Below are 25,844 nucleotides of genomic sequence, written 5' to 3'. Positions count from 1 at the left end.
GGCCCGTCCAGAACCCTCCACGCCGGGGCGACCGCTGAACGAGAACGCCCGCCCGTGCAAGGGGCTCCGAGCGCGGCCCGCGCCCGGCACACGGGAAGCCGGCGTTGAGCAGAGGCGCGTTTCGCTCTGCCCGTCTGCTCCTCGCCTCGGCCCGGTGACGTCAAAGCAGAAGATTATTTTCCAACGAGGAAGGCGAGGCCGGGAAAGGCACACGCTGGCCCCGAGCTGCCGCCAGGGGCCCCACCCCAGGGTCCCAGGCCCTGACCCGGTCCACGTGCTGAGAAGAGACGGGCCGCAGCTCCTGGGCTGGAACTTTCTGGAGCTCGGGGGTTGCGCTCTGCGGGGGTCTGGCCATGCTCCTGCTGACCCCCCACCCCGTGCCCAGGTGCCACAGGACAAGCTGTTCCTCAGGGGAGTGTGATTCCTCGGCTGCCCACGGCCCCGTTATTTCCAGGGCAGCGGAGGAAGCGGCACGTCCACCTGACGCAGGAGCGCGAGCTGGTGCCTCAGTGGAGGGGGCCACCGAGGACAGCAGGACGGGCAGCCGGGCCGCGGCCACTCCCCGCAGAGCTCCCCGAGCCCCTGCGCCCAGGGCGGCCGTGCTGTGGTTTGGCCCGTGTGACCCCTGAGGTTCCGGCAGCCCACGAGGCCGGACCGGCTCGGCCCCCGGTCCCACCTCCCGGCTCCGCGGGCTGGGGGGCGGTGGTGGCTGGTACCTACCAGGTGCCCGGCGGCTCTGGCCAGCCTGTGGGTGGAGAAGGGGAAGGCCTCATCGCTCAGGTCGGCGTCCAGCACCTCCTGGAGGATGGCCCGGCTGTGGGCAGAAGCGCCGGTCAGTCGGACGCCGGACACCTGCCCAGGGCCCCCGCGTGCCCAGCCTGCGGCTGCGCCGCGACAGGACAACCGGCCGCCGGAGGAGCACCTCCCGACCTCCCGGCAGTCAGGGGAGAAGCGGCCCCCCTGGGGACGGCGGCCGGGGCCAGCAGAGCCGGAGCAGGGCGCCCGTGGGCCCCGATCCGCACGTGGGCTCAGTGGAGGGTCCCCCGATCCCAGCCCCTCCCCGACCCCAGCTCCTTCCGCCTGCCGGGATCACCGAGGCCCCTCGCCTGGCGGCTGGCCCCGGAGACCCTCGCTTGGCGTGGAAGAGCACGGCGGCTTGTCGAGGCTGACAGAGGTCAGCACTGAGCCACGCCCCTGGAAGGGGCTCCTCGGCCACACCCCGTCCTCTGCTCCCCCCGCATCCTCCCCCCAGGCACCCGGGCGACGCCGGATGCGGGCTTTCCGATGGCGATGCCGCAGGCCCCGCCGCGCCCTCGCGCCTTCTGTCCTAAATCATAGCACGCTCGCACACGCGGGCAGCTCACCACTGGCCGGCGGACCCCGCGCGGCTGGGCTGTCTTGTCACCCCCGCCCCAGCGCCGCGTGGCCCAGAGTAGGTGCGCAGGCCACGCGTGGTGAAGTAACAGACCTCGAGGGCTGCAGCCGCGGTCTCCAAGGAGACCTTCGCCTCCTGGCCACCCCGCCCCGCTGGCCTCATCCCCCGTTTAAGTCTCTGGCATCTCTCGGTCACCTCCTCCAGGAAGCCTTCCCTGACTGCCTTGACACGCCCCCTGTCGGGCTGCCTCTCACACTGGGGGTCCTTGTCCCCCGCTAAGCTGGAGCTCCATGCCATAGGGCAGGCACTCGGTGGTCACGATGGGGCAGGTGGCTGCCCCTTACCCCCCACGGGGGTCCTGCAGCCCAGAAGTCAAATACCAGAGGAGGGGTGCGTCGGCCACCCCCGTGGCCCCTGCGCGGCTGTAACGAGGGGGAGGAGACCGGTCCCGAGGCCGGCATGTCCATCCCCTTGGCTGGCCCTGTCCCTCGGGCGGCCCCGCGGCCCCCCACACTGACCTGGGCCCCGAGGCCTCGCCCCAGAGGCCGCGCAGTGAAGCCCAAGACCGCGGCGCCCGGGGCCTCTCGGGCCAGGGTCGTGAGCTCAGCCCCAGCAGGTGCCCTGGGACGCGGACGTTGGCGCTGGGCTCCCCCGGGGGATGGCCCACCCCGACCCAGCCCCTGGTGCCCGGACCTCCCCGGGCCAGGAGCTGGGCGGCCCCTTCCGTCGTCGCTGCGCCGGATCCCGCCACAGTCCTTCCGGCAGCCGTCCCCACTCCCTTCGTGAGAAACCCCGGGCTGCCCCCCGGCTGCCCCCTGGCCCCTGGCCCCTGGCCCCCGGCCCCGGCCCCTGGCCCCCGGGCTGCTCCCCGGCCCCCACGCTGCCCCCCAGCCCCTGGCCCCCGGGCTGCCCCCCGGCCCCCACGCTGCCCCCCAGCCCCCGCGCTGCCCCCCAGCCCCTGGCCCCCGTGCTGCCTCCCGGCCCCCGCGCTGCCCCCCAGCCCCTGGCCCCCGTGCTGCCCCCCGGCCCCCGCGCTGCCCCCCAGCCCCTGGTCCCCGTGCTGCCCCCCGGCCCCCGCGCTGCCCCCCGGCCCCCGCGCTGCCCCCCGGTCCCCGCGCTGCCCCCCGGCCCCCGCGCTGCCCCCCGGTCCCCGCGCTGCCCCCCCGCCCCCGTGTTGCCCCCCGGTCCCCGGCCCCCGCGCTATTCCCCGGCCCCCAGCCCCTGTGATGCCCCCCAGCCCCCGGCCCCTGTGCTGCCGTCCTGCCCCCCGGCCCCCGGCCCCTGCACTGTTCGCCGGCCCCCGCGCTGTCCCCCGGCCCCCGTGCTGTCCCCTGGCCCCTGCGCTGCCCCCCGGCCCCCGCCCCCGTGCTGTCCCCTGGCCCCCGCGCTGCCCCCGGCCCCTGCGCTGCCCCCCGGGCCCCGCGCTGCCCCCCGGCCCCAGCGCTGTTCATCTCCTCTCCCGAGACCCCCCTGCCCCAGCTTCCCCACCCACTGCCCCCGCCAGGAACCTCCCAGGGCCCAATCCTCCAGCCTCGGCCCCCCACCTGTCAGCCACGTGGGACGCACTCGTCACACCCTCCTCGTGGTCCCGCTTCACCAGCCCCCTCCCCGCCTGCTGTGTGCCTGGGACCCCTGGCTCGTCCTGCTCGTGCCCTCTGAACCTGGCCGGCCCCGCACGCCACTGCTCTTGGACGTCTCCCTGCCTTGGCGGCCTCGCCCAGGCCCCAGCAGGGCAGCCTTATGACTCTTCACCAGCCTCGCCCTGCCCCCCCCGTCTGCTGCCCTCCAGGGTGTAGCGGTCGGAGCCCATCCGCCCCCTCCTCAGGTCCACCCTGCCTCCTCCCGGCCTCGGCCCACAGGCCCTCCCCGCGGCCCCGAGCTCGCGCCCCCCACCCGCTCCTCCTGGCCCCACTGCCACTCCTCAAACATACCAGGCAGGCTCCTGCCCCAGGCCCTCTGCACGGGCTTCCCCACCCCTGGAGCGCTGCCCCTCCAGGCAGCCCCCAGGCCCCAGCCCTCGTTTCCTTCGGGGCAGATGACGATCAAGTGTAATGCACTGGGAGGACTCACTGGCTCAGCCGTGTGGCTGCGGGTCCTCCGTGCCCCCGGGCGGGCGGCCTCTGTTTGCCCCAAACCCGGGAGCTCATGGCTGGAGGGCTGAGTGGACAAGGGCCAGGGCCGGGCACGGCGAGGATGCCGCCAGCTTGGCCACCCCCAAGACGAGGGCCCTGGGCAGCTGGGGAGCATCGCGGGTGCAGCCTGGTGGCCTCGGGCGCTCGGCGTGGGGGTCCTGGGGGCCTCCTCCCCCGGCCCGGCTGCCCGCCCGCCGTTCCCGGCTTTCTGCGGGAATTGCCCTCCCTTTCACAGCCCTCCCCAGAAGCGGCGCCCCTGCTCGGCCCCTGCTCCTCCTGGGAGAAGCACCCCACTGCAGCCGAGGCAGCACCCCACGAGCCAGGCGCCTGGGCTCGCCTGCCCCGGGCAGCAGCTGGTGCTCTCCGGCCTTCTCTCCTCAGCGGCCAGCAGTGGGAGGTCTAGAGCAGGTGCATCTTGGTGTAAGGACTTTACCTCCTTAGGGAGGGGGCTGGCCTGGGCGTGGGGGAAGCCACAAAGGGTCTCCAGCCCTGCCTCTTTCCAGCTGCATAACCTCAGACAAGCCCCTCTATCGCTCTGTGCCTCAGTTTCCTCATCAGTAGAGGTACAGTTGTCACCACCTTGAAGGGCTGTGACCGGGGCTGGAGGCGGTCAGCCCCGGGCTCGCCCAGTCTCAGGCACCCTCTGCACCCCCTCCAGGCCCTTCTCCGGCACCCGGCCAGAGGTTTCTTCCCCAAGTGCCCACCTGCTCGGGGTGCCCTTGGCCTGAGACCCTGCGTGGCCCGACACGGAAGCACCCACGGCCACTGCGGGGCTGACGCCTCCCGCGGGGCACGCGGCCCAGTGACTACTTCAGGACAGGTCAACGAGGGGGTCGCCAGCAGGCCTTGCCCTGAGGTGGGGGCAGGCGCCCTCTAGCCCAGGCACCGGGGAGGAAATGGCCTCTGCCTGCCCCTTTGAGGGGGACACCAACATTTCCAGCCACACCGGGGGCCCAGAGACCCCCGGGAACCCGAGGCGCCGCGGGAACCCTCGGGCACCACCGGTCGTCAGGGTGGGTGTCCTCGCGTTCCAGGACTTTGAAAACGACTGTTCTGTGGGGCAGCCCCCAGGCCACGAGCTCGGCCCATCAGGGTGAGCCAGCGGCAATGCCCGTGGCCTGCGCTGGGGCAGGGCTGGGTGGGCCCGCCCCGGCCCCCTCCTCACCTGGCTGGCCCCTGGATGCTAACCATGCCCAGGTCCTCCGAGCTGTCGATGAGCTGGCACCGGAACCTTCTGTCCTGCAGCACCGTGGTGATGTGTGACCAGTTGTGCTGGGCCACGGCCCCGCCCACGGCCAGGTAGTAGCCGTCCCCTGGGGGAGAAGGACCCAGACTTGGAGGAGGGCTGCAGGTGGGGGCGGGCAGCTGTGGGGGTCCTGGGTGCCAGCTCCCCTGCTGCTCCACCTCCCCCGGCCCTGCTTCCCGCCCGCCGTTCCTGGCTTTCTGCGGGAATTGCCTTCCCCTCGCACAGCCCTCCCCAGATGCGGCGCCCCTGCTCGGCCCCTGCTCCTCCTGGGAGAAGCACCCCACTGCAGCCGAGGCAGCACCCCGCGAGCCAGGCGCCCCGGCCCCGCCCCAGGCCTGCCCATTTCAGGCGAGGAGCCCGGGGTGCAGAGAGTCTGGCTGCGCGGCCCACGGGGCCCCGTCGGGGCCTGGGTACGTGAGCGGACGGTGGCCCACCCTCCAGACCCGGCACGCAGCCCTGGAGCCCCCCGCCCTCGTCTGTACTCCAGGCTCACTGCCTCCCCCGCAGGGCGGGCAGGAGGGGCCGAGTGGGCAGGTGCACAGGGGGGCAGGGGGGCAGGCAGCAGGGGTGGGCAGGAGGGCAGCAGGGAGCGGGCAGTGGCAGGGGGCGGGCAGCGGGGGCGGGTGGGAGGGGGCGAGTGGGCAGGTACGTGGGGGGTGGGCAGCAGGGGCAGCAGGGAGCGGGCAGTGGCGGGGGGGCAGCAGGGTTGGGTGGGCAGGGGGTAGTGGGGGTGGGCTGGCAGGAGGACAGCAGGGAGCGGGCAGTGGGGGCAGGTGGGCAGGAGGGGGCGAGTGGGCAGGGGGGCAGTGGGCGAGTGCGCAGGCGGGCGGGTGGGCAGCAACCCGCGGGGAGGCCGCCCTGAGGCCTGGAGCCTGGACGTCCTGCCTCGTGCCTGCCCCTCCCTGGACCCCCGGCTCCCCGACACTCGTGGGCCACGTCCCTGTAACAGGAAGAGCACCCAGGTGGCTCAGGTGCTGGGACCGTCGGCCTCCCGCTGGTTCTGAGCGGGGGTGGTGGGCAGCAGAGCCGGGGTGGGCGCGGGGCCCAGCCCCTCCCTCCCCAGAACGCCGCCGGCAGGTGGAGCTGGGGCCCCTCTCTCCCCCAGGGGGTTTGAAGCCCGGCGTACCCCAAAAAACACAGTGCTCCCCTTTCTCCTCTAGAGGCTAATGAGCAAAAGGAGGCGAACTCAGAGGGCGTGGCGGGGGAGGCTGCAGGCCGCGGGACAGCCCCGCCCCAACACACACACGCACACACACAACACACACACAACCAGGAGGAGCCGAATCGCACCCCCCGACACACACACACACACACACACACAGAACACACACACCCAGGAGGAGCCAAATTGCCCCCCCCGACACACACACAGAGCACACACACACACACACACCCCACGAGGGTGTGAGCATCACAGAGCCGCCTGGCGCCCGCGATCAACTGAAAACAAGAGCGGGTGGAGGCCGCTGCAGGCCGCTCCTTCCCGAGTCCCCGGGCTGGGCAGGGGCGAGGCCGCGGGTGTCTCGGTTTGGCCTTTCCTGTGCCATCAGTGCTTCCTCCCGGCATGGATTCCTCCAGGAAGACACGAAAATCAATAAAGATATTTTTAAATTACACTCAGGGCTGCCAACTGCTCGTGTAGATCACCGCATTCTTTTGACTTAACTGTGATCTGGTGCGACATGGATAATTAACCCACTTATAAAATCCATGCCTGCTTAATTGACATGCATGTTAATAACGAGCAGCACAGCTTTTAAAACCTAAAAATAAAATGAAAAAAAATTTCACTTAAAAAAATTAAGCCTGTGTGCCTGTTTCCTAAGCTTTAGGCCTGACCCCAGGACCTCGAGCTCGCCCTCAGACCCGGCCCCCGTGGCCGTAGCTCACGCCCCGTGGAGCCTGCCATCCCACCCGCGCTTGCTGGCAGTGCCCTCGCAGGTGGCCCTCGGTGTCACTCAGAGGCACCGGGCTCCTCCGCGAAACACCCTGGGAGCAGGTGCCCCCCCCTCCCCCAGGGCCCCCCCTCCCCTGCCCCCTCCCTTCCCTGGCCCCCTCCTTTCCCCGGCCCCCTTCTCCCCCAGGCCCCCCCTCCCCCAGGCCCCATCTTCCCCCCTCCCTTCCCCGGCCTCCTCCTCCCCCAGGGCCCCTCTCCCCTGCCCCCTCTTCCCCCCTCCCTTCCCCGGCCCACTCCTCCCCCAGGCCCCCTCCTCAGCCCTCAGCTGCAGAGCCCCGGGAAGGAGGGGTGGCTGTGCTAGGATCACAAAGCGCTTTCCCGACCACATCCCCTGGGAGGAGGGCCCGGCGAGTGGGGAAACTGAGGCCCGGGGCGGCTGCTTCATCCTCAGCTCACTCTGCTCCGGGCTACCAACCCGGGCACACACGCACTGGGGCCGCCCCAATACGCCGCGGCACGGACGGGCCCCGAGCACTCGGCGTGCCAGCCTCGCTGCCTGCGCAAGGCCCGCGTGCAGCCTGAGGCGTGGCCTCGGACCTCCGGGCCCCGACCCCGGCGAGTGCGGCAGGTCACTTGGCAGCAGCCCTTGGCAGGCCCACCCCTGCTGGTCCCATCGCCCTCGGGGGCGTCTCCTACCTTCAAAGGCGGGGGCCAGGGCGGGGACCGGGGGTCCCGGGGCCAGGCGGCTGACGGTCAGGTCGCTCTCGGTGCCGCCGCGGTGGTTCAGCATGCAGGTGTACACGGTGGAGCCTGAGGGAGGGGGCCACGCACACCTGCGGCCAGGGGCACTGCCGCTCCGAGGGCAGCCGCAGCCGGGGCCTCCACCTAACGGGCAGCTGCAGTGGGGGGCTGCCAGTGGGGGACCCCTCGGCTCAGGGGCTCCATCGTGATGACCGTGGCCCACAGAGGGCCAAGGGTCCAGGGCACGGCACTGTCGTGGGGAGGAAAGGCCGGGCAGGGGGAGCAGCTTCCTGCAGGGCCGTGGCCTTGGCTTCTCCCACCCCTTCCCCACCCCATCGAGATGCTGAGAAGTTTTTAGGGTCCGATTTCATGTTTCATCCATCTGGGTGCTCCAGCACCAAGCCTCACGCCATGTAGAGCATTAGCTCAACCACTCACTGCCTGCTGACTAAGTGACCATGTGGACGGACGATGGGTGAACGGACAGATGGAGGTAACTAGGAAGGTGCGGGGTTGGAAGGTGGTTTTATGGGCAGGGGGGATGGATGGTGGCATGGATGGATGGGTGGGTGGAAGAGTGGGTAGATAGATGGGTGGGTGGATGGGTGAACAGATGGATAGATGGGTGGGTGGATGGATGGGTGTATGGATGGGTGGGTGGATGAGTGGGTAGATAGATGGGTGGGTGGATAGGTGAATGGACGGCTGGCTGGCTGGATGGATGGGTGGATGGGTGGGTGTATGGATGAATAGATGGATGGATGGGTGGGTGGATGGATGGGTGGACGGATGGATAGATGAATGTATGGATGGATGGATGGGTGGATGGGTGGGTAGATAGATGGGTGGGTGGGTGAACAGATGGATGAATGTGTGGGTGGATGGGTGGGTGGATGGATGGGTGGATGGGTGAATGGATGGATGGGTAGATGGGTGGGTGGGTGGATGGATGGATGAGTGGGTGGATGGATGATGGGTGGATGGGTGAATGGATGGGTGGATGGATGGATGGATGAGTGGGTGGATGGATGATAGATGGGTGGATGGGTGGATGGGTGGATGGATGGATGGGTGGATCGGTGGGTGGGTGGATGGATGGGTGAATGGATGGATGGGTGGATGGATGGATGGGTAGATGGGTGGGTGGATGGATGGGTAGATGGGTGGATGAATGGATAGGTGAGTGGGTGGATGGGATGGGTGAGGTTTTGGGTGGATGGATTGGGAGGATACGATGGTAGGTGGGTGAAGAAAATGGACATGAATATCCCAAATACTAAATGGGACATTATTCATTATTTATCTGAAATTCAATTTTCCTGGATATCCCATATTTTTATTGGCTATATTTGGTAGCCCTATCTGGGGAGGGAACTCGTGGGGAGGACAGAGCTTGGCTCCCCAGTCCCAGCAGACATATACTGAGGGCTCGAGGCCTTGAATACTTTCTGGAACAAAATGAAAAAGGAAGGGAGAGAAGAGGAGAAGGAAGGAGGGAGGGATGGAGGAAGAGGGGAGGTCCTAGGGCCAGACCAGGCCCCGGGCAGAGGGACTGGACAGAGAGCAATGCGTGCAGGAGATCAGAGGGGACAGGGTTGACTCACCCCTTGCCCCAGTGCCTGGGCAGAGCCATGGAGTTCATGGGAGAAGCGGGCCCCAACCCGGGCTCCGTACCTGGGGGCCTGTTGACATCTGCAGAGAAGAGCCAGTCGGCAGCCTTCTTCGCATCCAACCCCACCAGGTAGAACTTCCCGAAGTAGGACATGTCGAATACAGCGGCGGCCCCTCTGCAAGCCAGGCACTCCCTCTTGATCTGCAAAGTTCCAGGGCGGTGGGGATGCCAGGGAGGGCTTTGAGTTGTGCTGCCCCCTCAACGGGGCTCTTTCCAACACCCGCTTTGAGCCCCCTCCTTCCCCTCCAGTAAACCTCCCTTGTTGCCCAATTCCTTCCCAAGAACAAACCATGACACATTCCCAAGGGCATGTGGAACATTCTCCTCTATAAATCACACGTGACACCATAAAACAAGCCTAAATAAATTCAAAACGACTAAAATCATACACAGGGTGTTCTCTGGCTACACTGGAATTGGATAAGAAATCATTTACAGGGAAGCAGACTTGGCCCAGTGGATAGGACGTCCATCTGCCACATGGGAGGTCCACGGTTCAACCCCGGGCCTCCTTGACCCGTGTGGAGCTGGTCTACACGCAGTGCTGATGTGCGCAAGGAGTGCCATGCCACGCAGGGGTGTCCCCGCGTAGGGGAGCCCCACGCACAAGGAGTGCGCCCTGTAAGGAGAGCCGCCCAGCATGAAAGAAAGTGCAGCCTGCCCAGGAATGGTGCCACCCACACGGAGAGCTGACACAACAAGATGACGCAACAAAAAGAAACACAGATTCCCATGCTGCTGACAACAACAGAAGCAGACAAAAGAAGAACACACAACAAACAGACACAGCAGACAACTGGGGCGGGGGGTTGGGGAGGAAGGGAAGAGAAATAAATAAAATAAATCTAAAAAAAAAAAAAAAGAAACGGATTACAGAAGGAAAACAAGAAAATTCACAAATAAGTTGAAATTAAAAAAAAAAAAACCAATGGATCAAAGAAGAAATCACAAGGGGAATTAGAAAAAACTTTGCAATGAATGGAAATATAAACAAAGCATACCAAAACTTAAGAGATGCAATGAAACAGCGTTCACAGCAAAATTTATGTCTATAAATTCCAATATTGAAAAAAGAAGCAAGATCTCAAATCAATAACCTGAACTTTCACCTTATGAAATTAGAAAGAGCACAAACTAAACCCAGGGCAAACAAAAGGAAAGAAGAAATAAAGATTAGAACAGAAATAAATGAATAGAGAATAGAAGAAAAAAAACAAAACCAAAAGTTGGTGCTTTGAAAAGTCAATGAAATAGACAAAACTTTAGCTTAACTGACAAAAAAAAGTCTGCAATTACTAAAATCAGGAACGGAGGGGACATCATTACCCACCTTACAAAAATGAAAAGGGTTATATGGGAAAGCTATGAACAACTGTATGCCAATGAGTAAATAGCCATCAGGAGATAGATGGATTCCTAGAAAGGTACAAATTACTGAAACTGACTCCAGAAGAAATAGAAACTCTGAAAAGAATTATAACAAATAAAGAGATCAAGTAATTTAAAGATTTATCACAAAGAAAAGCCAAGATCCATATGGTTTCACTGGTGAATTCTACCAAATATGCCAAGAAGAATTCTCAAACTTTTCTAAAAAAAAAAAAAAGAAGAAGAGGAAACACTTCCCAACTCTTACCATGAGGCCAATATTACCCTGGTACCAAAACTAGACAAGACATCATAAGAAAAAGAAAACTACAGACCAATATCCCTTACTGCATTAGTCAGGGTTCTCTATGGAAACAGAACCCACATGAAATGTCTATAAATAGTATGAGATTTTATAAAATTGCCTACACGATCATGGGGAGGCACAAGTGCAAATTCCACCGAGTGGGCTATGAGCCAGGGTCTCTAATGAAGGTCCTTGTTGAGTTCCCCAGGAGATGCTGGCTATCTGAAGGTCAGATAGGGATTCTCTCTCCTGAATGCTAAAATCACTACTCCTGTTAAGGCCTTCAGGTGATTGGATGAGATGCAATTTCCTCAGTTGATTGTAGCTGTAATCAGCCATCTATGCGATCAACTCATCGAGGATTAAAGTCCATAAATGTCCTTGTATTACAATTTGCCCACTGCTTGCTTGAGCACACGACTGGGTGCCATTGCCTGGCCGAGGTGACACACTTGCCAAACCACCACATTCATGAAGATAGATGCAAAGATCCTCAACAAATATCAGTGAACCAAACCCAGCAACTTATAAAAAGGGCTATCCACTATAGCAGTTTGATAATATTGATGAATTTCAAAAAAGAAATATTGGATTATGTTTGTGAACTGATCTTTTCCTCTGGGCATATTAGATTATATTGGATTCAGAGGTTTGCTTGATCAAGTAATTATGTAAAACTCTTGTGCCAGTAGGGCATTGATAAAAGGCTTGGCAAAGGACAGAGTTGGAGGTTTTCTGATGTTGGAGTTTCGATTTGGAGTTTGATGCTGGAGTCTTAAGCTGGAGCCCCAGGAAGTCAGCTCACAGAGGAAAGAGAAGCCAGCCCCAGGAAGAGAGGACCTGAGCCAGGAGAAGAACACAGAGGAATAGAGACAGCTCCTTAGACATGGCAGAAACCCCAGGGGGAGAGACAGAGCCGTTCACCTGACAGTCTACAGCTGACCTTGTGGAGAGAGGCAAAGCCTAGAGAGCCTCATAGTCTACAGCTGGCCTTGTGGAGAAAACAGAGGAGATGAGCCCAGAGGAAGCCAGGAAGCCTGGACCCTGGCAGACGTCAGCGGCCATCTTGCTCCAACACGTGCAAATAGACTTTGGGGAGGGAAGTAACTTATGCTTTATGGCCTGGTATATGTAAGCTCCTACCCCAAATAAATACCCTTTATAAAAACTAACCAATTTCTGGTATTTTGCATCAGCACCCCTTTGGCTGACCAATACACCCACCATGACCAAGTAGGATTTATCCCAAGAATATAAGGTTAGTTTAAAATCTGAAAATCAATTAATGTAATACTGTCTTATTAGAAAAAAAGGACAAAATCTATATAGCCACCTCCATAGAAGAAGTATTAGATGAAAGTTAACACCCTTACATGATAAAAACACAACAAACTAGGAGCTGCTTCACCTGATAAAGGGCACCTGCAGAGACGCCCACCTCTAACAGCGAGTTTAATGGGGAAAGGTAGATGCCTTCCCTGAGATCAGGAGCAAGACAGGGACGGCTGCTCTCACCACTTTAGTCAACACTGTATTAGAGGGTCTAGCCAGGGCAATTAGGCAAGAAAAAGAAATAAAAGTCATCAAGATTGAAAAAAAAAAATAGAACTATCTCTATTTGCAGATGTCATGATCTTGTATATAGAAAACCCAAAGAAACCCAACTTTAAAAATGTTGGAACTAATAAAGAAGTTCAGCAAGACGGCAGGAAACAGGATCAATACACAGAAGTAAACTGCATTTCTATACACTAGCAATGAACATTCTGAAAATGAAGAAAAGTATATTTACAATAGTAAAACAATAAAATACTTAACTATAAATTTTTAAAAAGTAATACAAGAGTGAAGCGGCTGTGGCTCAATCAGTTGGGTTCCCGTCTACCATATGGGAGGTCCTGGGTTCACATCCCGGGGCCTCCTGGTGAGGGCTGGCTCACCTGCACGCTGCAGAGAGCTGCCGGCTGCAAGCACCACAGAGAGCCGACTTAGCAAGGTGATGCAACAAAAAAGGGAGACAAGTAAAAATACATAAGAGTGCACAGTGAATGGACACAGAGAGCAGACAGCAAGCCAGCCGCAAAGGGGGGGGGGAGTAAAAAATAAAAAATAAATACAGACACAGAAGAATGTACAGTGAATGGACACAGAAAGCAGACAGCAAGCAAAAAGCCACAAGTAGGGAGGGATAAAAAAAAAAAGTAATACAAGACTTATACACTGAAAACTACAAGACATCATTGAAAGAAATTAAAGAAGACCTAAATAAATGGAATAAATCCATGTTCATGGATGAGAAGGCTTGATATTGTTATGATCTGTAGATCTACTCCCTCAAATCGATCTACAGATTCTATGAAATCCTATCAAAATTCCAGATGGCTTCTATACAGAAACTGACTACTGGTCCTAAACTTCATAGAGAAATGCAAGGGCCCCAGAAGAGCCAATACAATTTGAAAAAGAAGAATAAAGTTGGAGGACTAACACTTCCTGATTCCGAAACTTACCACAAAGCTATAAGCAAGACAATGAGGGGCTGGCATAGAGACAGACATAACATGTAAAATGGAATAAAATTAAGAGTCCAGAAATAACCCCTACACTATGGTTAATTTTTTTTAAAGATTTATTTGTTTGTTTGTTTTTCTCCCCTTCCCCCCCAGTTGTCTGCTCTCTGTGTCCATTCGCTGTGTGTTCTTCTGATGGAATCTGTGTCTCTGTTTGTTGCGTCATCTTGCTGCATCAGCTCTCTGCGTGTGCAGTGCCACCCAGAGCAGGCTGCACTTTTTTCGTGCTGGGCGGCTCTCCTTATGGGGCGCACTCCTTGCGCATGGGCTCCCCTATGCGGGGCACACCCCTGCATGGCACGGCACTCCCTGTGCGCAGCAGCACTGCACGTAGGCCAGCTCCACACGGGTCAGGAGGCCCAGGGTTTGAACCCTGGACTTCCCATGTGGTAGGCGGACACCCTAACCACTGGGCCAAGTCCGATTCCCTGGTTAGTTAAGTTTTGACAAGGGTGCCAAGACAATTCTACGGGGAGAAGTTGTCTTTTCTACAAGTGATGTTGGTATAATTGGATAGCCACAGGCAAAAGAGTGAAGTTGGCCCCCCGACCTCAAACCACACACACAAATGAACTCAAAATGGATCACAGACCTCAATGGAAGAGCTAAAGCTTTTTTTTTTAATCTTAGGAGAAAATAGTAAATCTCTATGACCTCGGGCTAGGCAATAGTTTCTTAGATATGACACTAAAAGCACAAGCAACAAAATTACTTCAACTTCATCAAAATTAAAAACATTTGTGCTACAAATGATACCATCAAGAAAGTGAAAAGACAACCCACAGAATGGGAGGAAATATTTGCAAATCATATGTCCCCTCGTCATCATCATGCTTCTTTTCTCCCAGTTCCACACACTAACCAAATACGATTGACTCATGCAGGTGAATTAAGCTGCCATTGCACAGTTAAAAATAGACAACTCTGTAGGAAAAGGTTGTCCTCAATGCTCCAATGTTTAGGGACAAAAATGCATCATCTCCATTTACAGAAACATTTCCTAGGATGGTGAGGCAGCAACGGCGTCTAAGCCTGATTAACTTTCCACGGATCCCAAGGGATTGGGAAGGGGCAATTGCTGTCTTCAGGTGACATGCCAAGCCACCGTCACAGCTCTGCGGGCCGCAGCTCCTGTTGACAGAGGCTGTGTCAGACGCTGATTGCCACTTGGGAGTGGTTTCTGCATCGACAGGTGACAGAACTCTGGCAGAGAGAGCCCTGGAGCCAGGGAGGAACAGGAGCTCCAGGAGCAGTAAACCCCCACCGGATGCCCTGTGTAGGGAGTTAGGGAAGTGTGCTGAGCAGCGCTCTGCGACCTTGACCAACGATAAAGAAATCCACCAGCAGGTGGTGCAGAGGCTGCTGCGTGTCTGGGGGCACACAGCTCTTCTCTTTACTGGAGACCCACTGACTCTGTCTGATAAGAAAACACACCTGGATTATGATGCTTGAAGAGAAAACACACTTGGCCGACGCCAGTGAGTCTGGCCACCAGCAGCCATTCAGTCCACAAACCGGCAGACGACGAGATCCGAGCCCCTCCTCCCAATTCCAATATCGACCCGGGAGGTTCAGGCACGGGCGGGGAGGACTCTGCACGTGGAGGGGGCCGTGCGGCTTGCCGGGGCCTTCCTTTCCTACCAATCGCATTTCCCACCGCCCTGTCGAAGGCTGATGCGAACACGAAAGCCACGCGGACGCGGGAGGCCGTCTTGCGGGGAAGGTTTAACTTCCAGGACGGTGTTTGCGGAGCCGGCAGCGCTGAGCCGGGCGGGTGTGGCAAGGCCCGGAGCCACACCGAGCTCGCCAGAGGACGTCACCCCAGCGACCCTGATCCCGAACCCTTTTGTGAGAACGTGGAGGTGGACGTGGACAGGAGGTGCAGCGTTCCAAACCACCCGAAGCTGATCAAGAAGCATCCGGAGAGCTCGTGGCAGCTGCCAGATGGACGAGGGACTTGGTCACAAGCCATCTGACCTCAAGCGTCCGGGTGGAATGAACTGTCACCTCACCGTGAGGGTTAACCAAACTGCAAATGCATTGGGTGAAGCCCGGAGCTACTAGGTCAGCATTTCGGACAGTGAGATACAGTGGAAGGAAAACGGGCTCTCGCAACTAGACATTTTGCAGAAGGGAAAGCCCATGACCGCTGACTTGAAGAACCAACGGCAGTACTAGGGCTTTCGGCCCACGTGTGTGTGAGAAAGGAATAAATAAAACAGAGCTACTGTGGCTAAGGGAGGTAAGGTGGGTTCCAGAACATTCTGGAGGTGACTCTTATGCAAAGGTCAGCCAGACTTCACCAACTGCCCAAGGTGCCAAGCCCACGCAGCAATGGCCCCCAAGACCCTGGGGACAGGGGACGGCAGAAAAACAGACCTCAGGGTAGAGAACCCAGTAAGCATGCACCCCAAATACCTGCAAATCACGGACAACATATGTCATCTTTATCTGGCCCAGAAGTGACAAGGCAGGACACACTTTGGGGGACTATTTGAACATGTGCTCCCCAAATGGCAATTCTAAGACCCTCAAATAAATGCCTTTGTTTCCCAGCAGCTCCGCTTGTGATTTCCTGGTGGACAGAGGAGAGACAGAAAGGAGGCCCCACGCCGCCCTCTTCCCTCCACGAGCTACAAACGCCAGGGCCCACTGTCCCAGGCTGGCTGCTCTTTCTCCTTGCCTCCCTTCACTGTCCACCTGCATGACCGTCTCCAGCCAGTGACACTGGACACAAGGACCCACTGTGCCTGTTGTCCCAATCCAGCCCGTGGCAGCACTGAGCCCAGGGAAGTGGCCAGCACCACCGATGCTGGGCCCTCCCCCTGGGGCCGCCCTGACCCCGCTCCCTCGGCCTGTGGGAGGTGGGGGCTGCAGCCGAAACCCACACCAGCGCATCCCCAGCCCAGGGCAGGTGTGGAGCCCGGAGCCACCGCGTGTTCCAGGTTTTGCCACTGCCACGCACATCAGCGGCGGCGCGATGCGGCCTCGCAGCCAGCTCGGCATCTCCTCCAGCTCCCCGTCCCGGAGGGCCTGGCTCCAGCAGGCGCCAGACTGAGCCCCGTTCTCTCCCTGCGCAGCCAGCAGCTCGGCAATGGGCCTACGCCTCCTCGGGCGCCCACGCCAGACACTGCGTCCCTAAAGCTAGACTGGGGAGACAGGGAGGCGGCGCGCCCCGGGCACGGCGAGGACGTGGGGCTCTGGGTTCAAAAACGGTGGCGAATTCCAAGAGGCGACCACAGGGCCGTGAGCAGGTGGGGCCGGGGACGCTGCTGCACCCACGAGGCCACCTCACCACCTGACCCACAGTGCAGCTGGAGACACCCGGGAGACCCCGCGGAAGCTTCCGGGCCAACCCGGCCCCGGCCCGCGCTCCCCCACGGGGGGTGGCCCACGTGCAGGGCACAGGCTCCACGGGCGAGCAGAGGGGCGGCCCGGCCACTGCGGCGCCCACTCCCCCGGCCGTGGGGCCACCACCTCCAGGGGCGCCTGGACGGGAAGCTGGGGGCTGGACACCCGGGGCTTCGGCCCCACCCACTCGACCAGCCCCGCCCACTTGGCCGCCCCGGGGGGCCCGAAGCCCTCAGTGCCCGCCCCTGGGAGCGCAGGACGGGGCTCAGGAGGCGGGCCCTGGCCGAGGGGCCCCGCTGGGGCCGCACCCCAGGAGTGACCCTGAGGCCCCCCTCTGCTGCTCGGTGCTGACAGCGGAGGGAGACGGGGAGGAAACCTCACAACTGGCGGCCACGCGGGGCGCGTCCGGGGGCCCCACTCACCACGTCGTGGTGGGCCGGGAAGGAGAAGGTGTACTCGGCCGCCAGCAGCCGGCGGTAGGCGTAGTCCTCGTGCGCCGCCGCGCCGTACGCGCCGTAGAAGTCGTACTCCAGCACCTGCGAGCAGAGGGCCCGCTGCGCCGCGCCCCTCCTCCCCCTCCCCTCCTTCCCCTCCTCCCCCTCCCCTCCTTCCCCTCCTCCCCCTCCCCTCCCCCTCTCCTCCTCCCCCCCCTCCCTCCCTCCCCTCCCCCTCCTCCCTTCCTCCTGTCCCCTCCTCTCCTGCTCCCCCTCCTCCTCCCTCTCCTCTTCCTCCCTTCCCTTCTTCCTTCCTTCATGCCCGCCCCCTTCTCTCTCCCTCCTCCCTCCCTCCTCCCCTCCTCTTCCTTCTGTTCTTTCATTTCCCTCTCCCTCCCCCTCCTCCCCACCTCCTCCTCCCCCTCTCCTCCTCCCCTCCCCCTCCCTCTCCTCCCCCCATCCCCTCCCCCTCTTCTTCCCCCTCCTCCCTCCTCCCTTCTCCTTCCTTCTCTTCCCACCCCCTCCCTCCTCCCTCAATCCCCCCCTCTCCCCCAGGCATGGCTGGCGCCTGCTCCTTGCAAGCCTGAACTGGGTCCTTACAAAGAAGTGACAGGCCCTGCGCTGCCCTCAGGGAGCTTCTGGCCTAGTGGCGCGTAGTGTGGACACGGCAGCGGGGCGGGGGCGAGTCGAGGCACCACTCACCCGGTGGTGGGTGCTGGGAGGCGGGGAGGGTGGGCTGGCCCAGGGGAGGCCAGGGGAGAAGGGGCTGGGCGTGCTCGGGTGGGGAGGGGCCAGGGGCTCTGCGCTTGACCCCACAGCAGGGGCCGGAGGAGGGAACCAGCTCGCTGAGGAGAGGGGCACGCCCGGGGTGGGGGGTGGCGCAGTGACTGCACTGGACGCTGTTGCCATGGTGACCATGGCCAAGCTGGCCCAAAGTGCTCCCTGTGCCTGAGCTCCTGGGAGCCTCACGCCCTGCAAAGGGCCTTGCTGCAGGTGGGGAAACTGAGGCACAGGGTCACGGTGGGTACAAACTGGGAGGGTGAGCTCTTGAGCCTTCTAAACGGCCACTCCACTGGGCCCCTCTCAGGGACCCCACAACCCCAAAGGCCCTCTCAGGCGCTGCCCTGCCAACAAAGCCCTTTGCCCTCGCCACGCCTTCCCAGTGCATGTGAGCAGAAAGGTGTGCGCGAGCCGACAAGCCCCCCTGGCGGCCCCCTGCCCAGGTGAGCCTCATCCCCTGGCGGCCCCCCTGCCCAGGTGAGCCTCATCCCCTGGCGGCCCCCCTGCACAAGTGAGCCTCACCCCCTGGCGGCCCCCCTGCACAAGTGAGCCCCGCCCCCTGGCGGCCCCCTGCCCAGGTGAGCCTCACCCCCCCCAGTGGCCCCCCTGCCCAGGTGAGCCTCACCCCCCCAGTGGCCCCCCTGCCCAGGTGAGCCTCACCCCCTGGCGGGCCCCCCTGCACAGGTGAGCCTCACCCCCTGGCGGTCCCCCTGCACAGGTGAGCCGAGCCTGAGGTTACGCTGAACCCAGGCCCCGGCTCCAGCCCAGGCAGCCGGGAGGGGTCATCCCCTGGTCTGTCCGTCGGGGCATCCCAAGTGCCCAGAGCCAGCTGCCCGGATTGCTCCCGGGGAGGGGGCAAGGCCTGCCCGTCCCAGCACCAAGACTGTGAGACCCCCACTCCCACCTCCTCTCCAGGACCACCCATTCCAGAGGAGGGGGCTTCCGGGGCCAGCCTGCAAGGGGTGGGCTCTGCAGGGAGGCACTCAAGGGCGGGGGAACCCTGCCCCTGGTCCCTGCCCCCCCAAGCTGATACAGCCCCCCGGTCCCCCACCCCCAGCTGATCCTGTCCCCAGTCCCCTGCCCCTGCCCCCCACCCGTGGCTCCTTCGGCACCTCCGGCCCGGCAGGGACGGCAGGGACGGGCCATCCCGTTCACCTGCTCTCGGCGAGCTCATCCCGCCGCTCCCCCAGGGGCGCGCGTCACCCCCTCAGCTAGTGACGCCGATGCAGACCCCGAGGGCGGCCAGTGCTCCGGGAGGGGGTGGGCGAAGGCCAGCCAAAGGAAGAGGGGACCATGACTCTGGGGGCGCTCTCGCCGACCGAGCCCAGGGCAGGGGCGTGGGTTGCTACGGAGATGGGACATGGGTTGAGCTGGGAGAGGGCTGGTAAAATAGCGCGAGGGAAAGGGGCTTGAATTTGCAAAAATCGGGATCAAATGCCACCTGCGAGCTGGGATAAGACTTGCCCAGACGGCCCCGGGCCGAGGCCTCCCAGGGCCAGCTGGTTTCCGGTCCTCTCTGGGGACCGGGTCCCGGGGTTGGCCCAGGAGGAGCCCAGGACCCTGGGAAATACCAGCTCATAAGCCAGCCTGCCGAAGCCGTCATCTTGTGTTAAAGCTGACACTACTTCACACACACTAACATCTGCAACTGCCAGAAACAGAAGTCCAAAAATAGGACGACATGCTCCACGTGGCCCCTGCGGGGAGTGGGGGCTGCGGCATCGCCACAGGCCCCGAGGCTTCTGCCCACTCGGGCCGTGGAGCCCCGCCGCCCGGGGCGCTGGTGACACCTGCAGCGAGGCATCTCCAGGGCCAGCGCCGAACGCCCACGACCGCCGAGCCAGCGCACGGCCTCCCGGCGGACCAGGTGACTAGCCGGGGAGGGTGGGCAAGGGGCTGCCAGGGCCTCTTGGCAGCGGCACCTGCGGGCGGCCCCCTCCTCTGCCGCGGCGGGGGGTCGGCCCGCCACCTCTCGCAGGCCCACCTGCGTGGCAGCTGGATGCCGTGGCGGCTGGATGCCGTGGCGCGACTCACCGGAGCTGCCCCTTGGCGGTTAAACCATCCCGGCCGCTCCCAGCCATGCCGCTCCTGGAACACGCAGCCCTGTCCAAGGAGCACCTGGGCGGGAGGGAGAAGCAGCTTCACACCTGGCCAGGTGACCGGCGTGGTCCCAGAACCCCCCGCGGAGGCCAGAGAGCGACTCCAGGGCACCCCGACCGCCTCCGCCAGCGGGCAGCCGCGGGAACGGGCGGCCGAAGAGGTCCTCGCGCCCCCGCTGCCTCCCACCAGGAGCCCCCACCCGAGGTGCAGCCCTGTGCCAGGAGCCAGTGCGGGGACTGGTCCAGACCCAGAGCCCAGGGCTGGGAGGGGCCCAGGGGCTGGTGTGGGGTCGGCACGAGAGCGCCGACCGAGGGGCGCCGTCTGCCCCGGGCGGCGGGGCAACGACCAGCACCCACTGCCCCCACCAGCCCACCGAGGAGTCCCACTGCCGTCACGTCCTCTCGGTGCCAGGGACTCAGAGAGGATGGCAGGAAAGAGCACGGCCAGCACCCCCCCAGGAGGGCGGGGGTCCAGCACCCGCGAGCGCAGCGCCTGGCGCGGGTAGAGAAAGGAGGCTCGGGGTCCCACAGGCCAGTGGCGGCTCCTCTAGTTAAAAACAAAGCAAAGTGGACAGACTCTACGAGGCCGCCGAGGAGCGCAGGGGCGGGCGGGTGAAGGGGAGAACGGGGCTCTTATCGAGGGGTGGGCTGCAGCCCCTCGCTCCACGTGCAAGCAGGCAAGCCCCGCGTGCAGAGAGGCCTTGAGCTGTCAGGCCGGTGAGGGGGACCGAGGCCAGCAGAGGCCCCGGTAGTCCGAGGGCAGAGCTGGTCCAGCCAGCAGGGCCGGCTCCGAGGCTTGGGGCGCGGGGCAGGCTCCGGCCCCTGGCTCCCAGGTGAGGGGAGCCCGTCCTGCTCCCCACGGCCTGCCCACCGGCCTCCCCTCCTCCCACCAGCCGCACAGACGTTCCCCGAGCACCTGCTGAGAGGCGGGCTCGGAGGTAAATGCTCGGGAGCCGGAACGGCCCCAGAGACAAAGCCAGTCAGCGAAGCATCAGGCACGAGGTGACGGGGACAAAATGGGAGCACAGGGCAGGGGTGCCTGGGCCATCTGGGGGCCTGGGAGGATGTGCAAGGGCAGGCTTTGGAGAAGGGCACTTGACAGTGGGTTTTGTCATATGAGTAGAAGCTTGCCAGGTGGGAAAGGCCCCCAGGCAGCCTCTCCGAGCAGGACCACGTCTCGGGCCTGTGCACCTGCTACCCAGCACCCCTGCCCTTCTGGCTCTCCTCCCAGCAGTCGTGAGAGGGTCGCACGCGTGCGCTCTCGTGCATTTCCTGCCTCCTGCCCTAGACGTGAGCGCCTGGGTGGGCACCATTTCCACTTTACCCACCCACACGCCCCGGCCTGAGCGCCGCGTCGGGAGCGGCTGAGCACCTCCCCGTAGCTGGGGGGTCGTCTGCATTCGTCTCCTGCCCACCTCGGCCGCCGCGCGGCAGGGGCTCGCCCGGACTTTACCTCGTGCAGGGGGTCCCTGCGCATGTTGCGCCCGGCCAGCGGCTCGTCGTGGGGGAAGACCACCGAGTAGTTCTTGGCGTAGGACTCGTGGCTGCGCTCGCGGACCCAGCGGCCGTGGCTCGTGAGCGAGTGGTGGAAGCGCCTGGGCAGATGGGGCAGGTCACCGCCGCGGGGAAGGGCCGGCCAGGACCCGCGCCCCGGCTGGACCCGCCACGCTCGGCGCTCGCCCCTCACCCGCGGCGGGGGCCTTGGGCTCAGCCTCCTCACCTGGCACCCCCCCCCCCCACGGCTGCCGGGAGCAGCGGGTGGACACCGGGGGCGGTCTGGGCTCTCGCCACCCTCGCCGGGCCCAGGGCACTCCCCACACCGCCCTCCGCTGGCCAGACCCCAGCATCGTGATCCCTGGGGCCTCCGGGGAGACCCGGGCCCCAGCAGGCCCCGCGGGGGGCTCAGGAGTCGAGGACCTGGAGGAAGTTAGTGCCGGAGTCTCGAGGGTCTGGGGTCTCAGACGTGCCGGAAGGCCGGCCCACCCTCCCGTGGCCGGCGGGGCGGGGCTGGCAATGGCCACGGGGTCCAGGCCGCCCCCCAGGCCCCCTGCGCCCTGGGCCCCTGGACCGCTGCCCCTCTCTTCCCCCATAGGGCTGGGGCCTGTCACTCGTACCCACCCCGGCAGGCCCCACGCCACTTCTTGCTGAGCCGAGAGGCCCTGCAGCTGCCCTGGGCCCCAAGACCCTGGGACCCCGAGCCTCCAGCCCAGTGTGGGCGCTGGCAGCCAGGGCCAAGCAGCGGCTGCCCCCACCAGCTCGTCCTCCTGGGCTCCTCCCCAGCGCAGCTGCCCGACCCAGGCGCCCGCGGCTGCCGGCGGCTGTGAGCTGCCCGGGTCCCTCCAGGGCCCCGGGGAGAGTGGCTGCAGCCCCTCCCTCCAGCCCCCAGCTGTCCCTTTCCTTCTGGAAGCTCCCCCCCCCAAGGGCCACCCCTGTCACCCCCTGCTTGTGGGCGTTTCTGTCCCCAAGGACCCCGTCGCCCCAGCGCCTGCCTTTCCCATCCTGGGTGTGGAGCCCCGGGTGCCACGGGGCTGCCGACTGGGGTCTAGGGAGCCGGCCCGGGGCCACCCAGGCTGGGTCCCATCCTCAGAGCCAGGTCCATGGTTTGGCTCATTTCACAGGAGAGGAAACTGAGGCACGGAGGGGTTGCATCGAGCATCCCAAGTCGCACACCAGCGAGGCCACGGCAGCGCCAGGCCGGGGGTGCAGGGACGTGCCGCACGAGGGGGCGCGCGGGACAGGACGTGGGGTCCCGGGAGGGGTCCTGGAGCCTGCACGATGTGCTGGGCAGCAGAAGAGGCGTGGGTGTGGAAAAGCCAGGCGGGCTTGGAAGTGGAGGCCCGCCCTGGCCACTGTCCCCTCTGCGGTCAGACACCTCCGACCCTTTGGGGACAGGCACGGTGGCCTTCCAGCCGCTCTGGAGGTGTGGACCCTTGGGTGGCGGGGGGTGGGCAGAGCTGGACAGCGGCCACCGCTGTCCTAACAGCTTGCCGGCCACTCCCGAATGCCCCCCTCACGGCTCAGACTGGAGCTCGGACCTGGGGGCAGCGGGCGGCCTGTGGAGGGCCCCGGCTCAGCGCTCGCCACCCGCGGGCTGGGGGGCCCAGACCGAGCTGCCCTCTTTGCTTAAATAAGGAGCGACCCCCTCCCCTCTGACCCTGGCCCCCATGACTTTTCCTGAAAATACCGGCCCAGGCACCCAGATGAGTCTCAGGTCCAGCCCAAGAGGGCAGCGCCCCGTTCCCATTTCACAGACGGGTACACTGAGGCTCAGGGACACACGCAGCCTGGGAGCCTCTGCGGCACCCGGCGCCCCCTTGGGCCTGGCCGGCGCGGTCGCTGTCCCCGTCTGCAAGGGGAGGGACCGGCCGGGCATGTGGCTGCTCAGCCCTTCAAAGGGCTGGGGAGCAAGCTGGCAAGTCAGAGCGCTGGACCGGGGGCAGCTCCGCTTGGGCGCAGCCCCCCTGCCTCTGGGACACCCCTCTCCCTGGGTGCCCCCCGCTTCCCGTGGACCCTCTTGCAGGGCTGTGCCTCGGCTCAGGCCCGCGGAGGCCGTGGCGGGTGGGGGGCTGGCCGGCGACCTTGCCGGTGCCCGCCCGGCTGGAGGGCTGCTGAGGGGCCGCGGCCGGCGCGCCCTGCCCTGGCGGCGTGGCGGGAGCCCCGGGGCCACCCAGCCTGTGAGTTGACATCACGCCAGCCCCCTCTGCCACCCTCCTGCAGCCCAGGGAGACAGGCCTGCCCCCGCTGCGCAGCCCGGTTCACCGAGGCTCGGGGAGCTGCACAGAGAGCCGAGAGCGGCAGCCCCCGGGGAGCCAGGCACCCGGGCGAGCCCACCCCGGGGGTCCTGCCCCGCGCTGGCTCTGCCCCTGCCGCGTGGCCCCGTCAGCGGCTCCGTGTCGCTGCTCCTGCAGGGGCGGGTTGGACCGTCCGTCCCTGAGGCCCCTTGCAGCCTTATCACTTCCAGAACATTCCTCTCTGGGGAGAGCACGTAGGCGCAGCCCCAGGAGGCCTCTGAGCAGCAGACCGCAGTGTCGGTCTCCATGGGGACCAGACATCACCCCCAAGGTGGCGATCGGGGGACAGGCTGAGCCAAACCAGCTCCCGCCCTCGTCTGCCCGCGGCTGGGGGGGGACGGGCGGCCTGAGCTCGGCGGGCCAGGACGGGCCGTGCGGGGCTCCCAGCCGCCAGCCTGGGGTGGCAGCGGAACCCGGACCCCCAGGCGAGGAGGGGACACCCCCGCCCTGCCCCCCCAGCCACGCACACCCACGTGGACTCCCCCCCACGTCAGCGAGGGCAGGTGGGTTCTGCAGCTGAAAAGCTGTTTCCTTGGGCGTCACAGCGTTCAACCCACCTCTGCCCAAAAGCAGGGGGTGGGCCGGGGCCACGAGGGGCCTCCCCTGCCCTGACCTGGCCGTGGGGCCTCAGGACCTCGTTCCCTTGTCCCCCACTGGGGGACTGCGCCCCTCACAGGGTTTCCGGGTCTGTGGCCGTGGCTGCCCACCAAGCGGGCTCGCGGCGTGGCCGTTCCTTTCTGTGGCTGGGGCCACAAGGGCCGGCGGCCTCCTGGAAGGCTGTGCCGTCCCCACCAGGCCTCTTCGAGAGTCTACTGCCTTCCCCTACCGGGGCATTTCCCAGATGGGAAACAGAGGCCCGTGTGCACAGAGGGACTTCCTCGGGCGTCCGAGGCCAGCTTGGGGCAGGACTGGGCGGCCTCTGCCCCTCCTTTCCAGCTCGGGAGCCACGGGCGCCCCGTTCCCACGCTCGAGGCCCGGCGGGGGCGGAGGACGCCGAGCGCCCCGCGGGGCCATGTCCTGGCCGCTCACGGGACCGCCTCGGCTCGGGAACCCCCCGGGCGGCCGCCACCAGCGCTCGGGCACGTCGGGGCCTCGGCGCTCGCACCACCTGCACCCCCGCGCGCCAGGCCTGAGCTGCGTGTCGTCTCCGGGGCGCCTCCCCGCTCCCGACAGCGCCGCACCCGGTGTGCCCACGGCCTGATTTGTTCCAGGCCACGGCAGGGGACGACGGAGCCGCGCCCCTGCCCGGCGCTGGCCGCCCAAGCCCGCGCCCCTAACCCCTGCACGCGCTAACGACAACTATCCCGGCCGGCCCTGCTCTCCCAGCAACGTGCTCCCTCCTGCTCGCTGGCCTCAGTTTCCCCATCTGTGAAGTGGGATGACGAGAACTGGCTGCTCGAGCATTGTCCAGAGGGTCAGGCAGGACCCTGGGATTAGACGTCCTGGACACCGTGAAGGGCCACACAGGGTGCCCTCGGCATCACCCCCGCCTGGCAGCCTTCATCCTTTCCGTCCCTTGCTGCTGCCTCTTCCAGGAAGCCTCCTGGATTTCAGGGCAAGCTCCTTCCTCCACGCCCGGGGCACCCCGCCTGGCCCTACCCTGGCGTGGCCGGCGAGCAGCGGTTCTGGCCCGTGGGGGGGTAGCAGCGCCTCGGCGCGCTCTTGCCTGATGTCGTAGCCGTACATGTCCTTCTCCGGGCGCCCGTGGATGATCCAGTGGGCCAGCTCCTGCCCGCAGCCGCCGCCCAGCATCATTCCTGGCAGGAGAGCGGGTGTGTGTCCCCCGGGGCCCCCTGCCCGATTCCGGGCCCCTCCCCATCACTACGGGTAACCCCACTCCCCAGCCCCGGCTCTCCCCCAACCCGGGCCACCGCCACCTCCCTGCCAGCCGGCCTCCCCCTCCTCTGCCCACCTCACTGGGGCGCCGCCTCCCACCGGGGGTCTCCAAGGCCATGGGGAGCGGGCACCCGGGCCGCCACCTGCCCTCACCTGCGCTGTTGAAGCCGCAGCCGAGAAAGAATCCGCGGAGCTCAGGCGCCTCCCCCATCAGGGGCTTGTGGTCGGGCGTGAAGGACTCTGCA

General features: G+C 64.0%; 1 protein-coding gene across 1 annotated transcript in view; it reads right to left on the bottom strand.

The window, feature by feature from the left end:
* SARDH (sarcosine dehydrogenase) overlaps positions 1-25,844 on the bottom strand; it is a 59,976-nt gene that overhangs the window by 18,719 nt on the left and 15,413 nt on the right. The window contains exons 10-18 of the mRNA XM_058302651.2: positions 25,753-25,839; positions 25,430-25,520; positions 21,426-21,567; positions 19,908-19,991; positions 17,082-17,195; positions 9,066-9,204; positions 7,347-7,460; positions 4,673-4,820; positions 721-814 (exon numbers count right to left, since the gene is read on the bottom strand). Coding sequence (XP_058158634.1) covers positions 721-814; positions 4,673-4,820; positions 7,347-7,460; positions 9,066-9,204; positions 17,082-17,195; positions 19,908-19,991; positions 21,426-21,567; positions 25,430-25,520; positions 25,753-25,839 — 1,013 coding nt within the window. The remainder of the gene's footprint in view (positions 1-720; positions 815-4,672; positions 4,821-7,346; positions 7,461-9,065; positions 9,205-17,081; positions 17,196-19,907; positions 19,992-21,425; positions 21,568-25,429; positions 25,521-25,752; positions 25,840-25,844) is intronic.

The sequence above is a fragment of the Dasypus novemcinctus genome, chromosome 8, assembly GCF_030445035.2.
Source record: "Dasypus novemcinctus isolate mDasNov1 chromosome 8, mDasNov1.1.hap2, whole genome shotgun sequence".
NCBI lineage: Eukaryota > Metazoa > Chordata > Mammalia > Cingulata > Dasypodidae > Dasypus > Dasypus novemcinctus.
The sequence above is the reverse complement of the archived record's forward strand: the minus strand, read 5'-3'. Positions and strand labels throughout refer to the sequence as shown.